We start from the raw sequence: 19,663 nt of genomic DNA, 5'->3' as shown, positions 1-19,663 counted from the left end.
TGGTTTGAGTACTCTTTCACCTCTCTCTTGTTGGTTAGCTGTGTTATTCATCCTGTAAACTGGCCTTCATCAGTCATGTTTTCCACCTTCATAATAATGTTGTTGCTCCATGGGAATGGAGCAGTGCTCTGATAAAGCTCATCCAGACATGCCAGAGCTGACTGCCCCAACACTGTGCGGAGAGGGGTGATTGCTGCCTGTCACCCATGACCTGTTAGTGCCAGCTTCCCTGCTGTCTTCAGAGGTCCCACTGCAAACGCTCCCCCTGCGTTTGCAATGAATGTGATCCCAGCCATGATCTCCATTCAAAGGTGATGGAGGGATAAAGTGTAGGTAGCAGTGGAAGAACAGAAATGACAGTTGAAAAAAAGACTGGCATGGAGAAGAAATGGGGATGGGGGTGAGAAAAAACGCAGAAAGTAAAAAAGAGGAGAGAGGGAGCTCCCTATGAGTTCAGATAATCTTGAAGAAAAGGGAGAATAATTTAAGGAAAATATAGAAAGCAGACACCACAAAGTTTGTGCCAAGGTATACAATAAAAATGAGGACAAAGGCGGGGGAGGAACACAGTGACAGCATTTTGACTTTTAAATTTAATTATGATGTGTTGTTTCTAACAACAAAAATGCTACAGATACTTTTGGTACTTGGCTGAAGTGAGAGCTGAACCCTCTCCTGATCTGAAGAGTCGCTGTTAAGTTGGCAGTTCTGGACCTGACATGGTCCACCTGGAGTCCTGACCGTATTTCAGAGACAGGGGTCTGAGAGACTACCAGGCACTTGGAAAAAGAAAGAAATACCACTCTCTAAGTGTGCCCTAAAAAAAAAGTACAGCCTCATATCACAGCAGTCCTTTGACTTATGGAGAGATTTTTCCTGCTGATATCTTCGATTCAGTAAAGGCAGAAGATAGGTTAATAATTATGGTTATCTGTTTATTGTGTGATTCAATGCATGTACCCAAAGGGAGGGAAGAAGTGCCTGAGTTTTAGTTTCAGATCCAAAGTAGAAAGCATAGAAATTGCATTTGTAATAATCTCTTGGGAACTAAGGGCACTTGTACGTAGCCAAGGATGGAAGATGAGGCAGAGTCTTTTCCAAAGTTGCTGTTTTAGAAGAAGTCTCTTCCAGTCAGCAGCATCCCAACGCACAGCTCGGAGCTGAGTACTGATGGTAGAAGAGCGACAGTGTTGGCTCTTTGTGTGGCTTCTGGGTTGTATCAGCTCTGTGTCCTGACCCACATACAGAGTCACTTCTGCTAGCGGTGCACGGCTAATGCGGCTCCGTGGGAGGCATGCCGTAGCTGTGGCCTCATACTTTAATAGTTCTCAGACTGCTTTTATAGAAGTGCTTTATCCTCACTTGGGCTCTCTGATCCAAATGAGAATATCGCTTGGTTTTAGACTGGAGGGTTAGGCTGTAGTGTCAAAACCAAGGATCAGTGGTGGGGCCAGACTCATGTCGCCCATTCTCACCTCTAGACTGTTATGTTTATTTGTTTGTATATTTATTGTTGTCCTTTTTGGCAATGGTTTCCCATGGTGACCGGTCACTACTGGTTTGCGAAGAAGCAGTGACAGTAGCCAAGGGTCCAGCGCCTGACCACAACTTAGTAAGATCCTGCTAAAGCAGCTTACCTCAGCAGGAGGAGAGGGTAGGGTTCAACGTACCACTGGGTGTTCGTTTGCACTTCATGGACTGTATAGTGTAGTTCCGTGCTGATGTAAAACAGTATTGAGATTGACCATCAACCATTGAATTCAGTCTGTCCTGGACCTTAGTGCAGAGAAGGTGTGCTGAGACTGCTGTCACTGATAGCAGGAGCTTGGTGGTGAGAGAAAGCTTCAGCATGTGTTTGCCACCCTGGGAAGGAGGAGAGGATCATCACTGGCAGCTGGAGGACTTTTTTTTAAACCTACAGCTACCTTCAGAATTGCAGTGTGTGCAATTAAACTCAGAGCAGCAGCTTTCTAACTGTAGGCCATACTAAAATCTTGTGTTGAGCGAGGGTTTGTTTGTCCTCAGGACTGGCTGTGAATTAATGGTCTGTTTTAGAGGCTTCAGTGGGCTAGAATTGCCTTCTTGGTGGAGAAAATGCCAGTGCTGTGCAAAGTCAGCAGGAGCACTTTCAGATGCTAAGAGTCTTCTCTGCTACTTCTTGTTGATCCAGGTGGTCTTTTCTAAGTACAAAGTCAAAGAAATTACTGTTTGCCCCTTCCTTCATCTCCCCATGCAAGTGTCATGTAGTCGGCAGGAACGCTGAATCTTCCCTGTCTCCCGTTCCTGTTTGCATGGGATAGAAATGGAGGGAAGTGAGATGGAACCATACATCCCTCTGCATTTGCACTCTGAAGGCAAAGTTATTTGTGAGCCTTAAGCATATGGGTGGGAGAGCTGCCAAGCCAAAGTTGTTCCCAAGTATCTGTAAACTAAATCTGATTCCCTAAATTCATCCAAGTAAGGAACTTTCGCTCTGGCAAAGGCTTGTAAATATTACAGTACCTGTCACTTTTGGATGCCTCTTTCTGTTTTCATAGCAGCGACTGAAAGCTTTGAAGTCTGTGATGTTTTGTTTAGCTTTGTAGAGGTTGGCCTCAAAACATCAGTCCTTCTGCTCCTTTTAGGATGTATGAAAATAGTCTTTCTTTTCGCAGAAAACTTCTTGTAGCAACAGTATTGCTAATGGCTGGAGTTCTCAGATATTCTGGGAGTGTTGAAGCATGTATTGAGATATAGAGAGTTTTGCCTCTGTTATTTCAGTGATTCAATTTTCTCTTCTGTATGAGGGAACATGCCTAAACATATACTTATAATGAAGTGAAAAGCATTAATCTAAACAATGCTTATAAAGTGGTTTCTGGATGCATAGCTATCTCAGAGTATCTAGTTAGTTTTGCTGGGGTTTTAGTTTACATGTACTTTTAAGTTTCTGCACCATCTGCACAGCATAGCCTTCACCTGTTTGGATTCTCTGTGCTCGCTGGGATACATGTGGATGGTAATGACAGTCATGTTTTGCTTATTTTTGAGACAAGTTGCTGGTTGATATAAACCTGTGAGTTTGCCAGATACAGTTGCTCCCATCATTTGTGCGGGTCTCCAGTTGCTTCTTGGAGGAAGGTGTCACGCTGTTTCTCTTGAAATAAGTCTTACAAGTGAGTTTTGGCAGACCCATTCTGAATTGCAGTTCAGTACTGCGCAGCTAACTCAAATTATAACTCACTCATTTGTGACTCCAAAGTTAACCTGGCCATAGCTAAAACTCTGTGGAGGCAGTACTTTTGACTGTGTTCACTGAGGAGTTAGGTTGGATAATTGCTCTTACTTGGGTGATGTTCTTGCTTTGATTTTGTCAATGTGCGCACAGCTTTTGTCTGAAAGTCTTTGGGCCCGCTGACCTGTCCCAGAGCCGTGGCTGAAGCCGACGTTCTCTTTGCACTTGAAATTGCAACCCAGCCCTCTTGAGCAGTGGAGATTTATGCTCAAGTACTTCAAGTCCTACAGTGTTTCCCCCTTTCCTGCTGCATTCCTAGAGAAATCAAAGTTCTCCTACAGTGAACAGGACATGAATCCTGGAGCAATTCAACCTACTGAGTCACTAAGAAGGCTGGGTTTTGACTCCAGCTTTCCTGCAACTCCATATGAACAAGCACAACATCAGCAGAAACACCCTGGAGTAGACCTACTCTGTAAATTTTATCGTGGTTTCCTGTGTTTTTTCTCTTTAACCAAAGTCTGCTGAGCAGTCTTGCCAAGGTGTCTCAGTGGTGCTCTGACTGGCTTTGCCAGACCAAATGAGCACTGCTTTCATGTCAGAGAGGTCCCAATGGACAGTGGGATGTATTACATGGCTGGCACCTTGGCTGAAGTAAATCCACGCTGGAATCTGCCACCTGAGGGGCCCTACAGTAATGATGGCTTTGTGAGACTGCGCGCTCCAGCCACACTTGCTGACCATTCAGGTTTTTGTAAAATGCTTTAGAAAATTATGCTTGAAGGCATAACGTTAAGAGCTAAGATCCCAACTGCTTTTCACCTCACTGGCTAAGTCTTGTGCAGCTACATATTCCTAAGCAGGTGATCGTTTTTGCTGCCTAACTGTGAAAATATGGGCTTTATATTTCCATTTAGATTATCTGAAAATTGGGCCTTTCATCTTCTGAAATGTTTCCAGAAATGCAAATTCAGGCCTGGCTGATAATCTTTTCAGTACTTTAATATCAACTGTTAAAGTAAAGCTGACTATCAAGAAGCAGTTAGTATGGAGAGAGCTGGTAATGATGCAGCTGAGAAGCTAAAACCCTCATCTCCATTTGAGTCTTTTTTTTGTCTTGCAGATGAGAGGATCTGTTCACCACCCTTTATGGAGCTGACAAGTGCCTGTGGAGAAGATACCTTGCAGCTTATAGAGAAGAATGGACTGGCATTCCCATTCAGTATGTACATGGGCTTTTCCTTGGTGCTTGTAGTAGGTTCTGAATATTGCACATGCACCCCCCCAAGATGTAGCCAACACTGTAGGAGTGTGGGTTTCATTGCCAAAGTGTCAGGGATGTTAAAACCTTACTGAAACCAATGCTCTGAAGCAGTCTGCTTGGAATGTGGAACAAACCCCCTCCCTATCCGTTTTTACTTTGCCTTTTATTGATGTTCCTTACTTTAAACACCTCGCTACAGTAAACATGCGTTCCTGGGAAATGCTAATAGTTCTAACAAAGTTAGCCTCTTGCCCTGAACTTGTGCAAGAAGTTTCTCCTGCCAGCTGCATTCATTATTTTTCTTGAGAAAATCACTGCCTTGCTGACTGACCCCTTTTTTCACCCACCCCTCCCTTTCCCTGGTCCAAGCTACAAATATAAACTTAGAGGGTAGAAGAAAGAGTGTAAAAATTACCATAGATAGCAGGCTCCAAGGGCCCACAGCCTCAAACAGCTGCTATGAACTGTTTGTGCTTTGTAGCAAGTTTCACTGGGGGGCTTGTGCTTTAATTTGTTCCTTTATTTGATTCCTTGCAGTATAAAGTGAGCAGAATTGGTTAGTCGGTGTTTGTTCCCTTGGTGCTAGCCTCATTTGTAAGGTTCAGAGGTAAAGTCATGTGGTAAAAGCATGTTTTGCCCTCCCTGCCTTCGCTCTCCCAAATGAGGCAGGTCTCCTGAAGCTAGATTTTGAAGCAGTAATTTAAAGCCCACTGAATGGCTTTGACCCCCCTTCCTCACCCATGCACGTTGTCTTCTCTATACAGGCTGGCTCATGCTCAGTAGTCAGCAGCATAGCCCATATATTCAGAAGGCCTGAATCAACCCCTCTACATGATGATGAAATTAAAAAATAACATTGAAAATCAATAGAACATGGTATTGTGGGAGTGCTTTTTCTATCTCTTCTCTCTCTCTCTTTCTCTTTTTTATTTTTTTGGTAAAAAACGCTCCTGCTCTCCGGAACATGTGTCTGTGAGACATCATATACCACCTTACGAAATTTCAAGTTACCAACTTATTTTGGACTCTAGTGCAGGTCATCTCCTTTCATAGCTGCCTGTCCTCTTGCCTGGCAATTTGACTCTTCCAACAACCCCCAAAGAAGTCTTGTCCTATCTACCCCCTCACTACTTGCAAGTTTTCATCCCCTCTGCTTAACATACAAATAACATCAGCCCTAGTCATCGTGCAGGTCCCAGGGTCTTCAGCTCTTCTCTGGTTTCATAATAGCAGGAGCATGTTGTTTCTTTCCTCTTTCTGGTTTTAGGATGGAGGTGAGAACCAGGATATCCAGATAAGGAATATGAAGGAGAAAGAAGAACTGCTGGGCTCTTTTTACCGTTTTGTCCCCCTCTATGGTTGCCTGTGAAAAATAAGTTGTATCTTAGTTTGGTTCAGCCCATTTGGTTTCCTGCTATGCCCCAGAAACAGGGAGGTAGGGAAAGAAGTTGGTTTCCACTGTGTCCCAGCTCCCTTGTTTTCAGAACAGTGGTGTTTTGTGTTACCTGCAGAGTAGCTTCAGCCTCAGGCAAAATCACATACTTGTGAAGATGGCCGCTGAGTAGGCAGGATGGCAATACCAGTATTAGTACTAACTTTTAGCTGATGCGTTGCACCTTTGACCAGTCCTAATAATGACTTCTGCTTACACCTTAGTTACAGGGAGGAGTTGAGAGAGTAGGGCTGGGAGCAAGCCAAGCTTTGCAGTGATTGAGGACACTGTTCAAGCAGAGACTGTCACTAGCATCTGGTACAGTCAATGCCTTGGTCTGGTGAACTCCAGTGTTTGCATGTGTGGGTGGGAACGGATTTATAAGGGGTTTGTGTGTACTGTTTCAGTGGTGCGTTGTTCTTTCTTTTTTATTTACCCAGTTTGTAAAACCAGAGTGGCCCATGGAACCAACTCTCACGAGGTGAGTTAAAAAACTTTTGCAGTGTTATCCCCCTGCTTCCAGTCCCCCATGGTGGTTTCGCTGGTGCTTTCTGATCCTGTAGTAGGCAGAATGAGGGCTATGCCCAAATGACTTCCCTTCCCCCACCTCTCCCTTGTGTTTAATTACACCATTATTTTTTTCAGATTTATCTGAAATGAAGTTAAATGTGACTTTAACCTCTTCACGTGACAGTTCTTTCTAGCAGTTTCTAGCTTCTATCATCTAGTTGCTTCCAGCAGTTTGTAGTCTCCAGTCAGCTCTGCAAGGAATCTCTTTCAGCCTCTCCTTTGGTGGGAGGTCACACAAAGTGATGTTTCCACCCCACCATGTTTCTCTTCCAACATGTATGTGGTACAGGTGAGAAATGGTTTTGTGCTGCAGATGAAGCAGAAGTATGAGTGAAGGCCAGCTGGTTCCTGTCCTTGAGGGGAGGGGAGTAGCAAATAGAGATGGTTTCTAGGCATGTTCAATTGTAGTAACACGGCTGGAGCTGCGGGAAGAACAGGGCTGGTAGAACCATCTGCTTTCCCTCCTTCCCGTAAGGCAATTGCAGTTAAAATGGTTGTGTATTCCTGGAAGGAGTGCATTCCCTATGAGACTAGCTTCCTCTGAATTTAGGCGAGGTGAGTCCTGTTTTAATTCTTTTGCATTGTGCTTCCTGCTTACCACAGCTCAGTTTTGAGAATCCAGCCCTCACTGCTGGCTCTCATAATGCCTGGCTTCCTTTGTTAACAACGTGGTCATCGGTTTCCCAGCTGCTCCTGAAACATGCAGTATGTTGCTGCAGCATGTCTGAGAGCTGAAGGCCCTGAAGTAAAATGTAGATCTAGACGAGCAGAATGCCTACAGCTGAAATCTTGAATGATCAGCACTTCCTTTTAAAAATGCAGCTAAATTTTTCATGCAGGCCTTAGCTTGGGTCATTTTACAAGCATGACAGACAGTCCCGTTAGTTTGCCGGAGCAGCCACTGTAAATTTTTGCTGTCATTCCCGAGAACACTTGGGGACTGGGTTGTGAATTAATTTAAGACTTCAGCTTCCCTGTTGATTCTTCTGTAGAGGGTTCTTCTGCAACTGCAACCTGAAATGCATGAACCTTTCAGTGCTTGTCCAGTCAGGCTTGGACTTCGTTTCCCTGGTGAATCTTTCTTTGCTGTCCTTTCATACAGTGCAGACATACCTCAGCCTCCTGCCAGAATTCCATTTTTTGATCAAAATTTAGACTAAAATACAGTTGTAGGCTGCAGTTTATCACAGGAACTTATGACTAGAGCCTAGGACCTGAAATGCATGAACCTTTCAGTGCTTGTCCAGTCAGGCTTGGACTTCGTTTCCCTGGTGAATCTTTCTTTGCTGTCCTTTCATACAGTGCAGACATACCTCAGCCTCCTGCCAGAATTCCATTTTTTGATCAAAATTTAGACTAAAATACAGTTGTAGGCTGCAGTTTATCACAGGAACTTATGACTAGAGCCTAGGAGGACCCCTGGAAAAAAGCCTAGTCTTGCATGCTCAGCCTCCTGCCAGAATTCCATTTTTTGATCAAAATTTAGACTAAAATACAGTTGTAGGCTGCAGTTTATCACAGGAACTTATGACTAGAGCCTAGGAGGACCCCTGGAAAAAAGCCTAAAGTCTTGTGTGGTACTTTACATAGTTAGGAGTAGTAGTCACTTTTGGAGTTGCTGTGTTCTCAGGAGTGATCCAAAAATGTATTTATGATCAGGGAGAAATTGTCTTGTAATTGCTATTTTATGGTCAATAATGGCAAGGGAAGTGTAGAATAAATACTGTGCTTACAGTACAGTCTGTCTAAAAAATGGAGCATAGGTCTAGAAGCAAGAAATCGTTGCCTGTTTTATTAATGACTCCTTCTTTGGCTTTTGGTAAATTGCTTCATTTTCTGTAGAGATACTCCCCTTGCAGAGCTGACACTGGAACTAGAACCCAGCCTGGCCAGAAACCTGCTTTTCTTCACCAGATGAGTATTCAGAAAGTTCAAGTACTGGCTAACAGGGACAGCTGAAGGTGCAGGCTTGAATTTGGGTTTGGTGCCAGCCAAGGCTGGCAGACTCCACATTTTGCTGTGAAAACACGAGCTAGTTAAGCCAAGGTGCTGTTAGTGTTCTTGTGGTGTCCCACAGTTCCACATGGCCTCTGCACTAGAAGTCGCGTCGGCCAGCTCAGCACTTGAACCTCACTTTGCCAGCACCGTTTGTTAGACTTGAACAGAGATGATGCCTGAAGGTTGTCCTTCCTGGCTGCCAGCAGGTCGGAATATAACTGATCTTTGGTAAAGCTGCCTTGAGACATCACTGAGACCTGTAACCTGAAGAAATGTGTCCAGAATGACTTCTAAATGTTGAGCAGACAGGAATGAAAAGGTGGAGAATAACTGTGTTTTTTGAGACTGAATTCCTTAAGGACATTGTCAGTAAAAATTCTTGGTGCCAAATGTTTTGTTCTGCCTTCAAAAGAGCTCTGCATTTATAATGAGGAAGGCTATTTGGAAATTATCATATAAAGTATTGTTCCCATGTTACTGCCAGACACAGCAGGTCTGTGCTAGATGACAAAGAGCTTGTGCACCCTGCAAGCGAATTCTTGGAGCTGTATTCATGCATGCTAAAAACCATGAGACATCGCAGTGAACCAGCATAACACAACACCATGGGAGTTATATGGGTTGTGTGCTAGTCCATGGGGCTGTTGGCACAGAGCTTTGCAGAAGAGAGGTTTCACATGGTTTCCAGTAGCCTGGGTCATTTCTGAGCGAAGAAGATAAACTCTCTGGGTTTCCACACTTCTAAAATGGGATGCTAAGTACCTGCTCATCTTATGAAAGAGTGGTTTGTGGGGATTAATTAACTAATATTTGCAGAGAGCACTTGAAGGATAGGAACAGCATAGTTTTTGCCATGTATGATGTTGTAGGTATTATAAAGCCAACAGTCTACACAGGAGGAGGAAGAGAGCAGTGTTTCTTGCCACCAGTGAGAGACAAATGAGGTATGATGTTGTTGCTGTGAGTCATCTTGATGGACGATTCTGCTGGTTAGAGTAGGTTTCTTGCACAGGTTATTACCACTCTCAAATTCAGTCTGTGCTGTCGGATAGATAGCAGCTGGTATAATAGAGACAGAGTAAGAATATCAGCTGCAAGTAGGTATTGAATGCACGCATTGACTTGAATTCAGAAAATGTTAATCTACTGAGTCATTGTGCATGCGTGCAGACAATTATGTGATCTAATGTGATCTACCAGATAAGGAGGAATAAGGACAAAAATGTGCTCAGACTTTTAACTATGATTATGTAATCACTACATCATTTACCATGGTTAATGTTTTTGAACAACAAAACCTATTATATTTACTATTTTTATTACAAGAACAAACTAAGATGTTAGCAGGAATTCAGTCTGAAAGTACAGTGTACATCAAATGAGCAGCTGATCATACATAATATATGAGAGAGAGCACAAAGTGGTAAAGTTTCTTTGTAAAATCCTTCCAGTGACCCTGACTTCACTAAGATACAGCTAATCTCAGAAAGCACAAACCTGGCAGGAAGCATATGGAGAGAGAGAGCAAGCAGTATAACTCATCTGCACCATGTTGAGGCAGGAAGCTCCAATTTTATTCTGTATATCACTGTGGAGTCACTGTGGGACCCACAGGAATTCTCTTAGCATCTCTGGACTGTCTTACATCCTGAGTAAAACACTAGGCCCAAGGAAGCCAGTGAGAAAATATTAACAAGCATAAGAAAAAACTTGTGTTTCAGAGTTTAGGAACTTTTCTGGCAAGTGTTATGCATCCTGCACTGACTGAGATAGGTGGCAGGCTCAAGACATGGATGGTTAGCTGTTGTCTTCAAGGCTCTTCAGAGGGGGAAGGTGCTCTAACCAAAGCATCCCTACCTGTGGGAGGGAGTTTTGCCCAGAGGAAAGGAAGATAAAACGTATGTCAGGTTCTCTGGCCTTGAACAGTCCTTACTCGTATTGACCTGACTATCAACATGCCCTTCTGCCACCGTGGATAACAAGGCCCAGCATCACTGGAGTAATGAAGAGAGGTCAATATTCGGATAACTAGAGTATAGCTTTTTCAGGGCTTTTAGGATGGAGAGCAAACCTAAGTTTATCCTTACTGCTGTGTAGGGGCACACTGGTATAAAGTAATTTCATCAGCATGTGCCAGAATGGTGCTTGCTGCCAGTTCTGCATAGGAGCCATGGCAGCAGCCATACTCCAGCAACAAAGCTGCAAAATGGGGCACTGCAGTTATGATAATTATATATGCATGTAAGCATGGTAATGGAGGGATTGGTGGAAAGAGCAGTGTAGCATGTGCTGAAGATATGCTGGCTTGTCAAAGTACTTCTATGCACCTACCAGCATCGCTTCTGTGCTCTTTGAGGCAGCTGTTGTTCATCATTCAGGGCCTATAAATGCCTTCCTTTTTGGCATATTTGTTCCGGTCCCTTCAAGAGGACTATCCATTTGGAGTAATGGGGTGAAACCAAGCCAAGAAAATCATTAGGCCAGTATTTGCTAGCAGTAAGAACTACTAGAGTCTGAAAGAAGTTTTCTGATGATATGGGTGAAACCCTGGTGCTTAGGCCATTGCAACTGGACTGAACCAAACCGTGGGAAATAGAGCTGTGGGGAAGAATTCATATAGTTAGTACCTAGAGCTGTTCCTCTTGTTGTTCCCGTGATACATGTTTGTATTCAATACAAACTTTGTCGTCTGTGTTGGTCAAATGTTTTACCCTTTTGTTGTACCTGCAGTTGCAGTAGCTTCCCAACTAAAAGCAGCAAATGAAATTGCAAAGAGCTGAGAAGAAAATGTTGACTGAAAATGAAAGCTGCACTGCCAGTAGTGTTTGGAGAGTTGTGTGTCAGTGAAATGAAACGTAATGAAATAGGACTAGCTGCTGAGAAGGAATTCATACGTGGTCAATATATATCCACCAGTAGATGTTCCCCCTCACTGCTAGCCAGGTGGTGCGAAAGTGTGAAATTATTGAAAGATCTGTGCACAACTCTGTGTGTGTGTGTTTCCAGATGGCGATCATCTTCAACCAGGAGGGCCTGAAAGCTGTCCGCCCCCCTTGCGTCATTCAGAGCTTCATCAATCACAATGCTGTGCTGTATAAAGTCTTCGTGGTCGGGGAATCCTACACGGTGGTGAAAAGACCATCTTTAAAGAACTTCTCTGCGGGAATCTCAGGTACGTTGTGCCGATTTAAAAGGAAATGTCAGTTCCCAGAGCCTTGGCAGCAAACAGCTCAAAAGAAAAATACCTTTGAAAAGGCTGCTGAAGTGAAGGCAGCTGGTTCTTACGTACCATGTTTCCTCTTCTGCATTATTTCAATAGGAAGGGAGATAACTCATCTGCTCTGAAATGCATACGAATGACATTCGTATAGTAAATATTTATGCAATGGTAACCTGAGTCTTACCTGTTAGAAACAGTGTTTTATATCATACGGAAAGGGGGAGAGGGAGAGAAATTCTCTAATTTCACAGTAAATTCATGTGTCATTTGTTCCGGAGTCTGTTTATAAATGTACTTTGGAGAGAATTTCCTGGATTCCATCGTTTCAGAACTTCCTCTCCCTATTTTTACCTTGATTAAAGATTGCTTGTGTTCTCCCCTAAACGAGCCTCTCTGTTCATGTGAGGCCTAGTGGTGTAAACCTTGGTGGGAAGCGTCCTTTGGTTTGTAGATACCAGCTGTGTTGGGGGGAAGGAGGAATGGATTTGTCAGTGAGGACAGTGATCCCCCTATATGTCACTAGAAAGCAGCACTTCAAGGGTTTTCATTAAAGATTACTAAAATTTCCTTTATGAAAAAAAAGCTGGTTTCCCAAGAACTGCATTCTGTGGGCCTTCAGAAACAAGAAGGAATTAGCAGGGCATGGATGGGAGCACGATCTGCCTGCAACTGGACAAATCCAGGAGGTGGGGATGGGAGGGGAAAAGGTATCAAACTGAAGGAGATGAATGAACAAGTGCCAGTTTCTTGTCACTTTTTTTAGTGGTTTCTGCTGATCTTAGTGTGTCCATGTGTGCTCACCATTGCATTCTGCACACAAATATGTATTTTGTTAGTATATGTCTAGTAGGATCCCGGTAAATGTCCTTGTCTGTAGGTATGTATGCCTGCTTTATGTCCTGATCAAATTAAGTAGGCCAGAATCTGTGTTCATATAAACTATTAGGACGGGTGGTCTGTACTTTTGCTGGAAGAGAATGTTTTAAGGCATCTTTCTAAAAATGCTTTAGCTAATGTCTCATCCGTGAGTGTAAGACTTGAAAGTTGTCTGGAAGCCCACATAAAAATAAGTTTTGTGGGCAGATTAGGATAAGTGTCTGGCTTTCTTACCCTCACCAGGAGATTTTAAGGGGGCCATGCTACAGGCACCTGACTAGGCAGATCCGATGATTAAGCAGATCTGGTGGCTGTGAGGCACTCCAGGAGCTGATGGTCTGAAAGTACAGGGCCTTTCTAAATGGCAGGAAAGGCAAGAAGAGTATATGGTAGTGTCAGATTGCAGAGTGGATTTGGGTTTGCTTTTCACAGCTCCCCCATCTTTATCGTATGTGGCCCTGTGGCTGCTCCTAAATGTCCACTCAGAGAGACCAGCATAGCAGAAATACTCTATTACTGGTGCCACCTGTGTGCTAAGACTTTGGTCTGGGTGTTCCCATGCGGGTTGTCTGTACGATGCCATCGGTCTGCTGTGGTGGTTGTCTGTACGATGCCATCAGTGTGCTTGTGGTGGATTTCTCCCCGCCAGTAAAACCTCCAGCACAGAGGGAGAGGGGCGGGAGGTGCTGGTACAATCCTCCCTATGGTTTCCACTCTGGTACGTTAGTGGCTTCTGTCACCTCAGGGTGTCTCCTGCATTTCTGTGGTGCCTCCAAAGGGAGGGCAGGCCCTGACCATGAAATTTACTGCTTTCCTCCATGGTGACAGCACCCTCCCCAGGTTCACAGGGATCTCAGTGTACTCTGGGTGCTGTCGATCTACTGCCTGCAGTGAATGCAGCTTCTCCCTTCTATCACATGCCTTCCCATTGGAACTGTCACTTTGAGTATAGCAAATTAGTAGAAATTAACTTCATTATCTTACTGAACTTAGTTAATTGGCTCTGGTGAAGGAAGGGAAACTGGTTTCTATTAACCCCGTGCAGTTCTATGAATTTGTGGTCCAAGGTCCGAAAACCATGGGTGACCTGGCCATGGGTCCCTGCCTGTGCAGGCAGCTAAGTGCCAGGCAGGAGAGGCCCTGTGAGTGGGGTGGGTGGCAGGGGACTGCCCAGTAGTGATGAAGACTTAAATTGCCGGGGCTGCAGTGCCATCTACTGTTCCTTGTACTAATCCTTTGGAGATTAAAATCTGGTATAAAGTTGTTTACAACTTTCTTTTAATTCCAGACAGAGAATCAATATTTTTCAACAGCCACAACGTTTCAAAGCCAGAATCCTCATCTGTTTTAACAGCAGTAAGTACACTTCATCTTTTTTCCTCTAGCACGGCTGGAAAACTATCTAGTCCTTTCTTATCAAAGCGTTAGTAACTAGTGACTCTCCTTCACAAGTTGTCTGCTTCTGTGTTGCAGGCTGAGGTCTGTTTGGTACAACGAACCAGCATGACTGTGTGTCCCTCTGGTTTTCCTTACCGAGATCCGGTGAGGAAACACTGATGCAGCAGGCCTGTGCTGCTTGCCAGTCCTAAACTCCCCAGAGCTAATCTAGGCAAAGGGAAGAAGGAGATTCTGAATGCAAATACCTGGCCTTTTCCTGTCCAGAGAGCTTAATAAGCATAAATCATCCTTCTAGGACTCAGTTCTGTGAGGAAGGACAAACGGTGAAAATTCAAGCAGAGAAATTGCGTTGGGCAGGGCCACAGAGGGCCAGTACCTGTCTGCGGTGCAAGCACGCCTGAGCTGTGACCACGGGACCATTTCTGGGTGTCTTCCAAGTCCAGCAGTGCCAGCACGCTGCACAGTTTCATGCTTGCGTTACCAGTCCTTTTAATAAGCTTTGCATGTATGAATCCTAACAAGTTCTCGGGCACTCGACTGTTGAGAAAGTCACTTTACAGGACTGGGTCCTTTCAATCTCTGAGTCTCCAGATTCCTTTCTGTTTCACAAACTCTATTGGGGAGTAGTTTCTTAGTTGGCAATGATTAACTTTTGTGTGCAACACTGATGGGCATGCTAAAAATTAAAACTGTAATTATGCTAGTCATAAATCCCTTCATAGCTAAATTTACTTTCAAACTTAGAGAGAGTATATGCTCCTGTGGTTTACCTGCCATCTCTCTCATACACGTACATGTTCCGTACGTGCTTCTGTAGGCATAACAGCATACTTCTGCTGCATGACCTGTTGTTTAAAAACTGAGAAAAATTGCATCTTCCAGTCATAAATAAGCGGAGTTATTCAACCTAATAAATGTTTGTAGAATAACTTACACATGAAAACCCACATAAAAGATATCCCCTTTGAATTAGCCTGTGCCCTGAAGATGCCAGCTGAGTTGTGTTGTATGGCTCATGTTGTATGAAACTAACAGCAGGAGTCTGTCTTATCAGTCCTTTAACATAGGCCTTAATCTGCATTGAAATAGCAGAATGATAGCCAGAATATTTGCAGCACAGGGTTTAACACGCCAGCTGTATTTGCTTTTTTAAGGTGTAGATCTCGTACTTAAAATAGTGAGTCTGATTCTCCATTCATTCCTATACTGCTATGTCTCTTGAGGAGCTGCACCAGTATGAAGAGGAAGAACTAGGTGCTTTAGAGCAGATGAACTTCCAATATAGGTAGGATTCTGAATTATGAAAGCAGTTTCTCTTTGGTGTCTTTCTCTGTTTCATGCCACCGGTTCTCTGCAATTAGATTTGGTGGATATGCACCTGGAAACCTCTGAAAATTAATCTTTCCACTAAAAAGACTGTTTCAGAGTCCCTTAGTAATGTGTCTTTTTCCACTATAGCTGGATAAAATCGAAGGAGTATTTGAGCGGCCAAACGACGACGTCATCCGGGAAATCTCTAAGGCGCTGCGGCAAGCTCTGGGAGTTTCCCTCTTTGGAATTGATATCATCATTAACAATCAGACTGGGCAGCATGCGGTCATTGATATAAATGCATTCCCAGGTGAGAAAGGCCTTTCCACTCATGCTCTGTGGAAACCGTGCAGTGCCTGCTTAGTGCGAAGTTTTACTGCTGGTGTCTCACATCATTGCTTCCCAGGTAGGGGACAGGAGAGCAGCAGCCAAACTGTTCTGAGATCAGATACTGTTTAATTTGGGAAGGGCAGAACCCTAATCTAGATATGGAATGTGCTACTGAAATACTAGCTCTTAGGAGATATGGTCAAATTTTAGTGGCCAGCTGTAACATGGCTGTCATGCCCTTCCCTGCAAAGGGATGCCCAGGAACTGAAGCATGGGACTGTGTGCTGGGACCTGGCATTTCTGGGCCTGTCCCTCATTCCGAAGATGAAAAGAAGAAGAAGAATAAATTCTGGTTTTGGAAAGCCTTTTAAGATTTCTTTTTTCCCAGACTCTGTGCCACTAAAAGTGTTGAGGGGGTGGAAGCAGCAAACTGTTCCCTTGAAAATCTCTTCCTGTGCAAATTGATTCCCCATGAAAAGACATTTTGTGCACAAAAGCAACAACACCAGGAATCTGAAGAAGATGATAAAATTGTAGGTGCACAGAAGTTGCTGTAAAGGGTTAAATATCCTTGCAGGTTCTCATAAGTGGATCCTGGAGTAAAATAATAGACTAGAGCATGTGAAAACATGTAAATTTGTCTTCCACTTTTTTTAGCGCAATGTTTCCAATGTCTTGGAAACAACTAAACAAGCTCCTTGACCACTGGAATTGTTAAAAGGAGTTCTAAGCGTGTATAATGGGAGGCAATAATGGTCTGTCGCTTGTGCTAAATTCAGTAGCCTAGCACAGAAAAAGAATACATCGTCTCATTTGATGCTGTTTTGCATGGGGTTTTTCTCTTTGAGAACCTCCTCGCATTACCTGAATAGTGATGTTTGTTTCCGGAGACATACACAGGCTGTTACAGTTTGTTTAACCTGTCATTGAAGACTTTGAGTTTCAATATGGCTGAGGTACCTTTAAGTCTAGAGATCTTGCCCTGAGCCCCCAGTCTTCTTAATCTTTCGGTCCAGGTCCTCCATCCCACTACTGCCCTGTAGTGCCTTGCCTGTCTGTCTCCACAGTGACTGGCTTCCTTTTAAAACTCCAGCCCTGCTATTCTCAGGTCACTCTGCAGCTTGGTTCTACCATATGGTGTTGATGCAATTTGCAGACCTATGAAAACAGTCTTCTGCCAAGAGCAGTGAAACAACCTAAACTGGGTGTCAGATGGAGCCAAATGAGTTTTATGAATGGGATTATATTTCAGACAGTGGGTCTTGAAGTCGGTGATGCAGGACATTCTTTTGGAATCCTGCATCCTGCATTTTAGTTTGGTGTTTTGGGGTTTTTGTTTTTTCAAGTATTGTTTTGGTACTTTGCACAGACTGAAATTCCCCTTTTCTTGAAATGTTGAAAAGTCCAGATTGGAGAACACCTAGTGGCAAATTTAAGTATTTAAAGAGGAGTAATGTCTTCTTGTTGTGGCAGAAGTTTGCAGAACTGCCTTAAGCCTTGTGCTCTGCTGTACTTCTACCCTAAGGCAATAGTTTTTGATATTCAGCCCAAGTCCTGTGTTTCAATCTGCACAGTAATTGGTCTTTGAAGAGACATTGAGTTAACAGAGTGTTATAGTCCTTGCAAGAGGCTTGAGAGCACGGGGAAGCTTCTTGTGCACAGGTCTACATTGTGTCTCACGCAGGATTTTTTTGGTGGTGAACATGTGGGTAGTGAAGGTAGCTACTGGCTTTATCACCATGGGATAGGTTGATGACCAGTTGGAGAAGGTCTAGAGGATAGCAGCAGGGACCAGACATATGGAAGAGAGAAGGCTGGGGGTAGACAAAACTGCCTTCAAATTTGTAAAAGGTAGCAGAACTGGGAGAGACGAGCTGCTCTCAAGGGCTGCTGAGGTCGGAGAAGAAGCAAAGGGGTAAAATACAACAGAAGAATAGTTAAATCTCAGCACAGAATACTCTCTTGCCCAAAAGCATGTTCAACCCAGGCAGCTGCTTTTCCCTCCAAGGGCAAATATGGTTAAAGGCTGAGTAGCTTCAAGGGCTGGCTTCATTGATGGAGCTGGCACCTTGCTAATGAGAAGGTCAAATTCAGCCCTACTCAAAAGAGTCACTGATGGGCTGCATCAGCAGTGGGACCTCACGGTTCCTGGCTTAGTGCAGTCCCACGAAGGGGCTTTCCCTTGCTGCTCTTCCTCAAGTCATCCTGTCCTACAAGGGTTGCAGTAGAGCCAAGCTGGAGCCAAGTTAGACGCTTCGGGGACCTGCTACATTATCTCTGCACCACTGCTTTGGGGAAGGGAGAGGAAGAGGTGCCCTTTAGGGAGCATTCACAGCCTCTTTCATGGAGCTCAAGCTACAGCTTTGGGCCAGGCCTGACCAAAGCCTTGTCCAACTGCCCAGAGGCTTGGCTTCCTTGTGTGCAGTCTTTTGTGTTTACCAGGCTTGAAGCTCATTTGAACCTGCCACTCCATGTATGTCATCTTGAGATTAGTTTAACGTCAGAATTGAGAGCAGATGTACCTGTAGGAGGATGTCGTCTGTTATCTGCTCCATTAGCACCAGCAACACTCCAAAAAGATTTTAAAGATAAATGTCTATTGTGTCTCCTGTTCTTTGGGAAACCACTGGGACTATATTTAGCTGTGGTTACCAACAGAGATATTTAACTGTAGGCACAGTCACGTAGCATGTGGGTTTTATGTTTGTGTGACCTCAGGTAACTGGGAGAAAAGGTTCCTCATAGCCTGCTGTTGGGTGGCCCTGGCTGAGCTCACCCAGCCCGAGCAGCAGCTTGTGTGCACGTTTTGCAGCCTGTCACCAGTACAAGTGAACTGCTGGTTCTGTGTGCATTTATGTGGCAGCTGGAAGCATCAGATCTGGACGTCCACCGTGTGTAAATAAGCTGCCGCAAATGCAGGACATGGGCTGTCCATTTCTTTCTGCCCAAGGGAAGATGCAGAAAAGCAGGGAGTGTGCCAGATCAGGGAGAATCTCCTAAAAATCAGGCAGGTAGCATCTCTAATGCTAGCTTAAAAATGCTTGCAGGCATTTCTTGATTCCACAAAGCTCAGGGGCCAGGTACATGTTTTCAGATGCATTGCTGGGTGGACATCTTTCCTATCCGTGCTCAGCCAGAGGACTCTGGAGACTGTTTTCAACATAGCAAAATTCAGGCCTCTTGTAGACAGGCATTTCCAAAATGGTTTCAGTGGGTAGTGCTAGGATAGTACCTGCTGGAGCACGATTCATGCAACTTGTGCTTTGAGGCGTGCGAAACTTGTATTCTCCCACTGATTCCTTGTGTGACATGAACCCCAAATTCATTGTCAGTAGTTTCTGAAGGTGTAATTTAGTCTGCCCTTCTTGATTTTGTTATCATCACAGCACAGTGATGTCCCACAATTGCCTTTTTTGAGAGGCCTGCAGCAGCAGCCAGTGAACAGAGCGAGGCAGTATCCACAGAGTTTGCAGCCTTCCCCAGGCATCCTGTGGCTCAAGAGTTGAGACACCCTGGTTCTCCTCCTCCCTTCTTTGTATTTCTTTTTTGGAAGTGTGTGAAGTTTCTTCTGAGTGACCAGGCAGAATTACTTCGGCCTTTCCACCCAATGTGCAGAGGGCTTGCACAGAGGAAGCCTGCCTGATATGTACAGCTTCCTTACACTGTAACATCTGCTGATTTCAGGACTAAATAACTGGCCATCTTATTTCCATTAAATATTTAAAGCAACTTCTTTGTGAGTTTGCCAGGTGCCCTCAAACAAGGCTGGTTTGTTTTCAGTGAGCAGACACGAAACACTCTAGGGTACTGCAGATCTCCTCTCTGAATATTAAAGCTGTTACTATGGAGATGGCTTATTCCCGGGGTGTCTGAAGCACTCTGAGTAGATTTGAAGGCTAATCCCATGGCTTTTACATAAGCAAGAAAACGTAACAAGCACCTCTGTCAAAGAGGTGGAGATCTTGTTCTGGCTCCCATGACCAGCCCTAAGAGTCCTAGTTGCCCCCTGCCAACCAATGGATTATCGTGTGGAGCACTGGGAAACTTGAC

General features: G+C 44.2%; 1 protein-coding gene across 1 annotated transcript in view; it reads left to right on the top strand.

Moving 5' to 3' along the window:
* The window catches only part of ITPK1 (inositol-tetrakisphosphate 1-kinase), a 192,402-nt gene that overhangs the window by 164,547 nt on the left and 8,192 nt on the right, over positions 1-19,663 (top strand). Inside the window, exons 5-9 of the mRNA XM_009280953.1 lie at positions 4,338-4,436; positions 6,351-6,391; positions 11,485-11,650; positions 13,863-13,930; positions 15,431-15,593. Coding sequence (XP_009279228.1) covers positions 4,338-4,436; positions 6,351-6,391; positions 11,485-11,650; positions 13,863-13,930; positions 15,431-15,593 — 537 coding nt within the window. The remainder of the gene's footprint in view (positions 1-4,337; positions 4,437-6,350; positions 6,392-11,484; positions 11,651-13,862; positions 13,931-15,430; positions 15,594-19,663) is intronic.

This window comes from Aptenodytes forsteri, unplaced genomic scaffold (assembly GCF_000699145.1).
Source record: "Aptenodytes forsteri isolate BGI_AS27 unplaced genomic scaffold, ASM69914v1 Scaffold193, whole genome shotgun sequence".
Classification (NCBI taxonomy): domain Eukaryota; kingdom Metazoa; phylum Chordata; class Aves; order Sphenisciformes; family Spheniscidae; genus Aptenodytes; species Aptenodytes forsteri.
The sequence above is the reverse complement of the archived record's forward strand: the minus strand, read 5'-3'. Positions and strand labels throughout refer to the sequence as shown.